The following is a 12,346-nucleotide window of genomic DNA, read 5'->3' on the forward strand; positions in this document are numbered from 1 at the left end:
TATTGTCCCCGTTCTTATCTATAAATTCCAAGTTAATATGGCTTTGTAACTTCCTTTTTCAGCTGCAACTTGCAATCACCACAAAATAATTCAAATTTTCATAGCTCATATGTCATATAGTTGTGCTTAAATATATTATATCAAAGGTTTTGCTAAAAATAAAAGTTTATTATTAAGTGAAAGCTGTTCAAATTATTTTATATTAACAATCTGTACGGAAGACGTCCCCAAAGATAAAAAAAAAAAATCTAATCACGTTAATTTTCAATATCAGTTGATTACAATTTATATATATATATATATAATACAATACGTAAAAATTTATAATTGGTTAAAAAAAAATGTTATATTGAGAGAAGGAACACCACTTCAAGTTATAGTAATAATTATTACAAGTACATGATTTTTTCCTAAATTTATTAACCACAACTGATTTAGTAGATTTTTGGCCAGTGACGTTTTAAATAGCATGGGACGTACTGCTATAATTCTAATCTAAAAACAAAATCATACTATATAATCATAAGGAAATAAAACCTTACTACTAAAATTAAAAATAACAAATTTTCATTTTTACTTACTATTTATCAACCACAAAAATAAACCTAAGTCGAAAAGTTGTAAAAAAAAAAAATATTCTTCTTTTAAAAATTGATCATTATTTATTAAACCTAAATAATCTGAATCCTAATAAATGAAATCTATTACTATCAAAACCACTCAAAAATTAACAATTAATAATTTTTAAGTATATACATTATACATAAATTTAATAGCTATTGTAAATCATTCTATCAGACACATATATAGGGTGATTGAACCCCCCCACGAAATATTTTTGATTAATGAGGAAAAAATTTTATTTTGGTGCAGCACAATTGTATTGCTAAATTTTGAATGTGCCTGCGTTCTATAAATTTATAATAATAGAAAACTGTAGTCACTGGTGATCGCCATTGTATGGGTTTATTAATTAATAATGATTATAGCTGGTTGATTTGAGTCAAGTAGATAAGTTTATGATATGGTTTTAGATTATAAACATTTATTAAGTATTATTTTGTACAAAAGGAGAATTTTGACAAATTGATGTAATTATTAATTATATACAAATTATCTTTATTACTTATTTTATTATATCATGAGGTTTTATGTGGTCTTACACAAACAATAATGAATACAAAAACAACTATTCCATAATTGAAACTTCTTTTTATAGCATAATTATTTTTCAAAAAAATACAAATATAATATTGTACACACTTAATGAATAATACAATATTAAAAGAAATTGTATTAAAAACTAAAATGCAATAAGTATTAATAAGTAGGTTAGTATTTTATTAAAATAACAAATCATAAACATTACATAACTATAATCTAATTATACAATAATTATAATGTATGCATATCGTTATTTTTATTGCTCAATTACTTTGTCTATATTGCAAATAAAATAAGAATTTCAGTGTAATTATCCAAACAAAATATTTCAAATAATATTCTTTGATACAGAATAAGAAAAATAAAGCATGATTAAAATAAGTATTTTAGGTATGTATTGATTACATTACAACATTTTAATGTTTTATTAACCATAGAAAATATTAAAATTTAAATAAGTTTTCTTTTTAAACAATAAATAAATTAAAATTTATTTAAATTAATAAATGGCAATGCATTATAGTTGTGCGTAAATGTAGAATTTAATAAAAAGCATAATTAAAAAATTTAAGTTGAGCAAAAAATTCCAGGCCACAATCAAATGAATAGTTATTAATTATTGACCTCTTGTAATTATAAGTTCTTATGCACAGTGAACGCATATCTAAAATATAGTTATTAGCAATACAATATTTACAGTTTAAAAAATTGTGCACGATTGGTAAATACTAAATATTAATAATTTTAAACAACATTCAACTATGTAAATTAACATTATAAAATGATAATTCAATATAAGTAGTATTTTAGCATTTGTTACCAATACATCTAAAAATATATGTTGTATTATTACAAATTTTCATCATTATGACATTTTAAATGACACATTTGTAAAAAAAAAATATATTTAAAATTATAATATTATATTGAGTAAACACATAATTATAATTGATTTTTATTTAGGTGATAATATATTTTATTAAATTACAATGTGCCCCGAAATTGGTAACCAATGATCACATATTTTTTTTTATAATAATACCATGTAACATTAATAGATTTGACATTAAGCTCAATTCATATGTCAATAATTAAAATAGAAAAAAATTCTAAACTTAAAAATGTATTCATGTTCATAATATACAATATACTATACTATAATAACTATAAGTATAACAATGATTATACGTGATCTTAAGTAGAAAAATACAGAAGTATTACAATTAAACTGAAGAAAAATAAATAATAATAAAAACTCAACATAATTTTCATTTTGGTAAACAAAGTATTGGCAAGAGTTACAGTAAGTTCATGTAATGATGTAACAGCTAAGAGAAAATAAATTAAAATCAAGTCTCATACCTGTTAATGGCAAAAAAACGTCTGACATTTTTTTTTACATTCCCAAAGTATTAAGAGATTTACTAGTCATGCTCAATTATTAAAACAACTATGATAAAAATATCTATTGAAATTAAGTACTAAGTATACTTTATATTAAAATATAATTAAATGACTCATGACTCATGTTATTAAGTATAAATTATTTTGAATAAATATCATTCACGTATACTTGATTGGACGGAGGTTATTGACATTCTTAAAGGAACATCAAAAATGGATATATTTTTTAATTAAAATATTTAATAAATATATTTAATGAAAAAATAAACTATATATATAATATATATAATTAAGGACCAAATGATTATGGTTTCAAAATTAAGTTTATACATAAAAATATGTGATATTCAATATATTACTTATAAACAATATTAAAACATAAAGTTATATGAATTATGTATAAATGATCTTTAACAGATATAATTTGTTAATTTTCATATATAACACTTAAGTATTCAGTGTTTTTTTTTTTTTTAACTTATGAAGACATTACTCGCAAAATGCATATTTTGAAACTCTACTCACCTTAAAGTATATATATTTCAATCATTGCAAGCCAAGCCGTCAAGAATTTAACTTGTTGTGTAACAATATTGTGTCTTGTTGCAATTTATATAATTCTTTTTCAATTTTTTCTGTAATTACTCTACGAGCTTCCTCCTCAGTCACATTGGATTCTTTCAACTTTGAGACTAATCCTTTTAAATCAATAGGCTCACCAAAATTAAATGTTACTTTACGACCAGTTCGTAAATAATATGGTGGTTCATTAGGTAATATAGTTTCCATTCCTACATGACAAATAGGTACAACAATAGGTAGAATGGGGGATTCATATATCATTTGGCCAACTCCCCATTTTAGGCGTATGTAGGTTTTGCTCATATTAACACGACCCTCAGGGAAAATATGCAGCCATTTACCTTTAGACAACAGTTCTACACCAAACTTAACAGCCTCCTGTAACAAAATGGATAGTTATTATAAAATCAGATTTTTTTTACTATATAAAAAAAATACATTATTTTTAATATTTTAGATTTTAAGTAAAGTAAGTAATGTATTTATTTTGCTAATATTAATTACCTATTTAAAAGTTAATTTATATTTAATTATTTTTTTCTAATAGAAAATGTTTGTTCAATTTTATCTATAAATTTGAAACTAGATATTAAATGATATTTAAGCAAAGACAATTTATTTAATTTTATACCTTAACAAAAATTTATTAGAAATGATTATGTTAAGAAACATTAAGCTATGAATGTTGAAAAAATTGGATTTTCTTATGAATAATAACTATTTTTTATTTTTTGAACTGAAACTACATTTCTAACAATAACTTTAAAAGTTTAAAACAATTAATTAATAACAAATTATTTACATAACAGTAATTTAAGCAAGTAAACAAAAATATACAATTAGATACCCAAGCCTTTCAAAAGAGTCATGTTTATAATATATATAAATTAAGTCCGTGTGCATGAAAAGTATTTTAATGATAATGCTATACAGGGTGATTTGCTAAACATCCTTAATGTATTTTGTTTCTTTTAACTATGATGATATTCGTGATCTAATTTTAAATGTTTATATATACTTAAAGACCATATTTTTAAATAATTAAGATATTTTGTACTATTAAGGAGTATTCTGTGTTAACACTAACCCTTTTTTTAATTTAAATTTTTAAGTTGACAATTTTTTAGAAAATGTTAATGTATTTAAATCAAAATTTAAACAAGTAGTTTCTAACATATAAAACTTTATGTTCTAAGAATCAATGATACCAGCCCAGGCATTAAGCTATAGTGGTGTGTTTAGTATATTCTATAGGTACAGCTCTAAAACTGCAACATTTTGTGGGGATCAAATTATTATTTTTTTTTTTACAAAAGTAATTTTAATTTATTTTTTTTACTATGTTTTTAAAAAGAAAAAGTAAATTAATAATGAATGTATCTTTTTACAGTTAATACGATAACAAATTGTATATTCAAATATAATTTAAAAATAGCTTTAGGAGTGATGCAGTGAAAAATGGAGTGTTAACTATGATCAGTGGCATATATAGAAAATAATTACGGGGTAGGGGGGGGGGGGTTAAAAAAATTTCCATTCTTAAATTCAAATTAAATATACAATCAAAATCAATGCCCGTACCAACCATACATTACGGGAGGGGTTTGAACCCCTATATACGCCACTGACCGTGATATTATTAATTGCAAATAATGAATTAAAATTATTGTTTACGGTTATTTGAACATTTTGCAACGCTATATAAAAAATATCATAGTACAATGAATGATCACCTAAATTTTATACGGATGTGTAGCAAGATGATAACTGATAACAAATAGGTACACATAGTTCAATCAGTCAAAAATTACTTATTTTTATGATTTAAAAAGAAAAAAACATTTTCTGAACGATTTAAAGGAAAAATGGTGATTCTCATTTGATAAACAGAAGTTTATCACTATAAGACACTCCTTAAATGGTATAAATGTTCAAGAACATAAATATATAGTCTTTAAGTATATTTTAAAAATTCCAAAAATCAAATATTGAATATTTGCATTATTTAAGAAAAAGAAGGTGAGAAATGAGCTGTTTGGTGAATCACTCCGTGTATTAAAAATACATGGGCTATAATCAACATTTATTGGTTATATTATTAATAATAAAGATTAGATTAGAAGTTTACATTGTAGGTAAATACTTTGAACTTACTCATACAAATAAATATAGTGTAAGTAGTAATAAACAATCTCTATTATAAAACCATAATGTATAAAATATTTTTGAAATAAATAATTCAATTTTTAGAATATTTTTTAAAGTAATGTATGAGAAATATGTACTTAAAAGAAAATATATAAAAATAAATATTACAGACATAAAAAACTTAAATATTACCTAACTAAATGTGCAAATTTATTTCAAATCCAAATCAAACTAAAAATATTCAAAAATTGAACAATTCTAATTATCGTTACTTACTTCTTTAATTTTGGAAAGATATTGTGAGAGTAAGATAAAAAAAGATTTATGTTGAAGGCGAAAATGAAAATAAAATAATATGTGAATACAAAGGAAGAACATTTTTGTTGCCTTAAATATTAATCACTTATTACTTAAAATACTATATTAAATAAATTTTATGTACTTCAGTAATTATTTAGTAATTAGGTACTAAAACTTTAATAAACATCAACTATATCTACAAGAAATTTCATACGGCATTTTTTTTTTTTTTTTTAATTCATAAATAATAATATATAAATGAAAACCGATTAATAAGAAGAATAACTATAATATAGAACTAACATTTACTTTATTTTCTTATTTATTTATTTATTTTTAACTATTTTCATTAGGTAATATTAATAATAATTATTATTGATTTAAAAAAATAAAAATTAATTAAAATCAGACTATAAACAAATTGTATCTATTTAAAAACTGTAAAAAATCAATCAACTATGGTTCAATATATATATGACCTTTAATGACATACTTAATAAATCAATAACACGCTATTAATAATTGTATACAGTTAAACCTATAGTTGAATAATAAAACAATCCATCAAAAATTCATTGTTAAAAATTATAATTTATGCACATATTAAAAGTATAAAAGGTAATTACTTAATTGAAAATAAAAATGTAATTAAAATATACCTAAAGGCCAAAACCCAGTTAAACTGATAGATAGATATTATACCTACAAACTAAGATAGTTGAAAATTTATAAGATTAAGTTATGATTTATTAAGATTATTTTTAATATAAACATAATAATATATAATCTATATAGGTAATCATTCAAATTCAAATTCAATTTTTTTTTTAAATTTATATCAATTTTGCTATCTCTAACATTTAATAATATTTTGTATTTATTAACTACCTACGTACAATTTCATCATAAAAAAATCAAAATAATAATTTATAATAAAAGAAACTTAATTGACCTGATATACTCCAGCACCTCGAATCGTTGGCACACATTGACCAAGCATAAAAAAATGTGCACAGAATGGATTTGTAAAGCATATGTCATTGGCGGCCAATGCCCAGCGCATTTTATTTGACATTATTAAATTCTTCCAACCCAGTGCAGCTAAAATAATCCAAAAAAGTTGACAAAAAAACTTAGTGAAAAATGTATATCTACATACCCCAAATACCAGGATCATCAAAACAAGAGTCATGATTAGATACTGTTATGAGAGGTATATGCTTGGGTCGATTGATCGCTTTGTCGAATGAAACGAGATTGTAAACTTTTGCTTTGTTGAACCATTCTACAAAAAAACACACATAGCATACAGGAGGTGCTCCTTTCATTTATTGATAAGGGACGCGGATACATACTGATGAAAATCTTGCTGAATATGCCGACGGCAGCTAATGTGATGCAAGACGCGACGTTCCAAAATATCTGTCGATTCCTGAGTTTTGGCAAAACCCAATCAATGTTGTACTCTTTCTTTACGACCATGGTTGTAGCGTTTTACATCGGATTCGGATTTTTCTTAAAAATATCTATTTGCACGACCTTCTTTCTAGTCGCGTGTTACTGGCAGCGCGCACAATTTATGAGGGCTCCACTCATCGATTCGTTATAGCATACATGAATAACAAAATACCAAACACCGGGAAAGGTATAACTATCCTGAATACGTGAATAATAAATGACAATGAGAACGGCCGTTATAGACAATAATACGTAATAGGAAAGGAAAATTAATAATATATATTAGGTACGACGAAGACGACGACGACGACGACAAAACGAGAGAGCGAACGCGGCGACGGCCGACCACCACACTACAGCGGCGAGCGGAATTACATATTGGCAATATTATGCACTATTATTATTATCGTTCCGCACGGGCACGACGGCAGCGGTCGTTATCACTTTTCTCATGGTCGCGGGTTCCCCGTGGTGGTTACGACGATAGATAACGGACACGTCGGGTGAGCGCGCGCAAGTTTTCCCCACCAAGACCGACGACAGTGTAAGCCGTAAGCGCCACACAAACCGTCAAAAATGCGTTCGAATATTGTATAAACGTATAGGGAACCTCCGAAACGCCGACCGGACAACCCTGAACCCTGGAGACCTTGAAGGCTCGACGACCCTGGTCAAGTACAGGTAACAGGTTGACGGTAATGGTTACTGGTTTTGACTGGACAGGGCATCACACCCCATACAAGTTCGAAGTGGGAAATTGTCGCGGATGGCTACATTTTTATAAGATAATATAATTTAGTGTGTAAAGGTGTTAAACTATTAATTATTACCTAATTAGTACTATATAATAGTACGAACCAATATAAAATAATAAAATATATAAAAACCATTTACTTGTTTTGAAACACTACAATATGTACCTATACATATACCTTTAGTAATAGTATTCTGATCTTAGACTTTATGTTTATGATTGATGAACAATCAAATCAAACTAAATTCGGAATTGACCATGTAAGTAAAGCAGTCTTAAAAAACTGTTTTATGATAGTCCGTCAAAATATATTACTTAAAATCCAAAAAGATATTTTTTAGTTTACAGTAAAAGAAGTTATAAATTTTAAATGTAGTCAGAACAATAATTTTCTTCTTTTAACATTAGGTACCTAGGTATTATTGAGTTATCAATTTGCACCAACACAACATTCAACTCCTAAATATAACAAATAATACCTACTTTAATACTTTATGTCATTAATTTAATCACTATAATATTGTCATTCATCTGATAACACAAACACTGCAGAATGCTTTCCCAATTTTGTGAATTTTCTATGTGTGCTATAAATTATAATACTACCTTATATTTATATATTACCTTAATTTAATAACGTTTCTTCAACCTGGGAACTAAAACGAAAAATTGACGTCTAAAACCACATTTACCACAAGACCTTATTCTATCAGACGTCAATGAAGATGAAGATCAAACTTAAAGCTACCATAAACACACCAAATTTATAATTAATTAAATATGTAAATACACTTATAATAGCATGTATAATGTATATGCTGAAACATTTTAAATTTAATAAACAAAAAAAAATAATTTAATAAAAACAAAGAACTGGTGCTATTTAGTTAATTAGCATAGATGCAACTAAGGAAATTTGTATGATTTAGCGGGGTTATCATTGTATTAACAGCATAGACACACAGTGGCTTTACCCCCGTACCTCGGGGACATAGACAGGGGGAGGATCCATGGGGTCTGGATCCCCCACCGAAATGTCATTTTTTAGAATCTGATAAGAATAGTTAAAATTACTTATAATTATTATTTTTTTTTAACTTGACTCCCCCCCCACCCGAAATAAAATCCTGACTACGTTCCTGCCGCACCTTAATAATTAATATATAAATAAATGTATTAAATTGTTAAATTCATTAATTGAAATATAAATAATGAATAATAAGTTAAAATTAAGATAATAAAATAGCATATCAAAATAACATTAAATTTTAGTATGATTATTTGTTTTATTGTTATAACAAAATTATAATATTACAAAATAAAAATAGGCAAATAGATACCGCTCTGTTGTACATTAGGTGTTGAGAAGTCACTATTTTGGGTGTGTTAAATAGTTAAATTAAAATTCAATGATATATCAATATATCATAGTATACGAAAAACGATTTTAAGCGAAGATGGTCTTCACTATGTTAGTCTATATCATGAAGAATAGCTATTAAAATCATTTATTTTAGTTTAATATTACAGTAGGATATAGAAATTTTTTTTGAAAATATTGCGTTTATTATTGCGTCTTATTATTATTAAAATAATATATGTTTATACCTATTTTAATATCATATCAACTTATAATATAACTCAAAATGTTTAATGTAATAACATATTTCTGTAAATACCGTAAAACAGTAAAAATAGATTCGAAGCTTAAAAAACTTTCATTTCGTATAGAAAAATGTATTATATACGTAAAAGTTTTAAGTTCCCACGAATAATGTTTTTAAACTATTACAAAATAATTAACAACGTGATTTATCGTTTAATAAGTAATTTTATTCAAATTTGAATTTAAAATTACTATAAAAATATTTTCCTTGATACATTTTTAAAACTATATGGTTACAGTATGAATTTATAAAGAAGTTTGTATTAAATTTTCAAGCATTTTTATCTAGCGAATAATTTGTAATCAACATTTATAAAAAGTAGTAAAACAAATTTATACATAATTATAGTATATTATGTTTATATGATATTAGTATTAAAGAAAAACAATATTAATTGAAAAACTCACATAATAAGCCATTTAATAAATTCGTTGGTACCTAAATACTAGATAATCATACTGTAACTCAAATAGATCAGTTAATTAATGATGCTTATACTTGTGCTTGTAATTATATAACTTATGTAAGTTTTAAATAGAAATTATCAAACTTAAGCTGCAATAGCTCTACCTTGAAATAGATGATACTACCTATTCAGTTTCCATTTATAAATTTACCATAGTGTATTAGTGTATGACTGCATATAAAATGATATGCATATAAGTATACATTTTAATATTTTAATTTCTACCAATGTTTGCACTAATTTATCACGAAAAAAAAAAATTAAAAAATACGACCAAACACTTAAAACCGGCTTATATTTTAAACGGCCCAGTTTTATTTGGTAGCTCGCCAGGCTAATCGGCAATCCAGTCCTGTATACCAGACAATAATGAAACCAACTTACCGACCAACACATCATCCATTGATTGACTCTCAGTTGACGTGGGTATTAACAATAAAAAAACTATAGTTAATAAGTTATAATAACCTCTTAAATAAGTGTCAATAATATAAAATCATTACGAAATATAACACTATATTTAACTAATAGCTAATAAGATATTAGATAAATCTAGTCAGCTGTTATAATACTATTGTATGTAAAAACCTGAAGACTTGAACGCGCTCTGACCATCAACCACTCATGAATCGACGGACAAATTATTATAATACACGTAAATAGTAATACCTCCATAAGGACCATAATATTATACTGTGGTAGAAACTGAAATGGCTGAAATGGCAATTTAGACTATATGATGGAATATTATAAATTCAAAAATCTGAAAAATCTACATTTACCTATTTGTATATACAGTATTGTGCTTAAATAAATTTACGATTATTGTAAAGTGTGAAGGTTATAAACTTAAAACTTATAAGTTATAACTCATCCAGATGGCAATATCATTTTAATTAAAATTACTGGAGTAGGTCAAATTTTCATTTATCAAATTTGCAGATTTGTTGAATTTTCAATGTTTTTGATGGATGAAATATGTAATATGTTTTCATTAAAAAGAATACATATTACATTAAATTTCATTGTGTAGAGCAGTGTTTCCCAACCTTTTTACAACCACGGACCACCTTAATTTTACGAAAACTAGGAAGATCTTTTTTGCTCATTAATAAGAATACTCAAAATCAATCAAAAAATGTTAATTTTTATTACTTTACTTTACGTAAAAAAAAAATCGATGGGACTGCGGATCACCGGTTGTGAAACACTGGTGTAGAGCATCTAACACAAATGCTAATATTTATTTATGTCCATTACTTAGTAATGACTACTGAGCACTGACTAATGAGAATGCGCCAATAGTCAGTACTCTACCCAAAAAATCAAAATAACAACATTTTTTTATTAAAATCAAAAAAAAACTTTCAAAATTAGTAAATACGTAATTATTTTTGTATTTATTAAATTATGATTTTTTTGTAATAATTAAAGGTTATACTTATTGTCCATTTTAAGTTTATTATTAGTATTTTAACTTAGCTTTGAAAATAAAAAGTATTGAACAAAATCCAAATAATAAACACGGACTAATCTGTGATATAACGGGACATACGTCAATCATTAATAATTATCATCTTGATTTTTAATTTATTATTTTGTGTTGGTATCGTGTGTAGTTATGCCATTACTCATTTCATAATATATTAATTGTGATTGCAATAAAACAAAATATACCAATACAGTCCATTACGGTCTACAAGTGCTAAATAATTGTTTTATCATAAAATTAATTATGTAGATAATTTCATAGGTCATCGGCTAACCATTGAAGGATTTTAAAGGTGTTCGTCCATTTGCTGAAATTATTAAATACATTTTTTTACGAAGACTAACTAGCAAACAGCATAATAAATGTACACATATATTATTTTGATTGAAACTGATACAAAATTCGTGCTTAAAAACATGTGTCAATCTTTGTAATTTTCAAAATACGTATAAACATTTCAGTTGTTATTACAAATTTTGAATTTTCAGTAAGTAACCAATCATAAATAACCTGTACACATAAACCCAGAATTTAAAATACGAGTATAAATTCACACTCGCTACAAGTTTATATAACTAAAATTAAATTTAAATGTGTCTGAAACAGTTGAAACATCTAAATAAATTTAAAATGGTAGTTGTATTATAAAAAGAAAAACATACTTCAAACCCCTTAGCATCTAGATTCGAGTACTTACCATCTCACTTTCTGATCTCTTTTGATTATGCCACTGCACTAACACCTAACCTACTTAAAACATCGACTTTATAACTTATATATATATATTAGTATATTATCTGTTATAAACATATAGGTACTCATCCAAAATGTTATCTACTGTAACTGATTACTAGTCATCTGTATCTAGTTATCTGGTATTTTATGTACCGTTATTCTATGTTGGTTTAATA

General features: G+C 25.3%; 1 protein-coding gene across 2 annotated transcripts; it reads right to left on the reverse strand.

Moving 5' to 3' along the window:
• Positions 1-1,652: 1,652 nt before the first annotated feature.
• Positions 1,653-7,471, reverse strand: LOC113551966 (tafazzin homolog). Of its 2 annotated transcripts, XM_026954582.1 has the most exons (5): positions 6,954-7,471; positions 6,758-6,883; positions 6,551-6,699; positions 3,094-3,528; positions 1,653-1,828 (listed from the first exon to the last, which is right to left on the reverse strand). In XM_026954582.1, the coding sequence occupies exons 1-4, from the start codon at positions 7,078-7,080 to the stop codon at positions 3,133-3,135; spliced, it is 798 nt and encodes a 265-aa protein (XP_026810383.1). In that variant the 5' UTR covers positions 7,081-7,471; the 3' UTR covers positions 1,653-1,828; positions 3,094-3,132. The 2 variants fall into 2 exon arrangements, with proteins under 2 accessions (XP_026810383.1, XP_026810382.1); XM_026954581.1 differs by lacking the exon at positions 1,653-1,828 and having other exon boundaries at positions 2,924-3,528; positions 6,954-7,470.
• Between the last annotated feature and the right edge of the window lie 4,875 nt (positions 7,472-12,346).

The sequence above is a fragment of the Rhopalosiphum maidis genome, chromosome 2 (genome assembly GCF_003676215.2).
Source record: "Rhopalosiphum maidis isolate BTI-1 chromosome 2, ASM367621v3, whole genome shotgun sequence".
Classification (NCBI taxonomy): Eukaryota; Metazoa; Arthropoda; class Insecta; order Hemiptera; family Aphididae; genus Rhopalosiphum; species Rhopalosiphum maidis.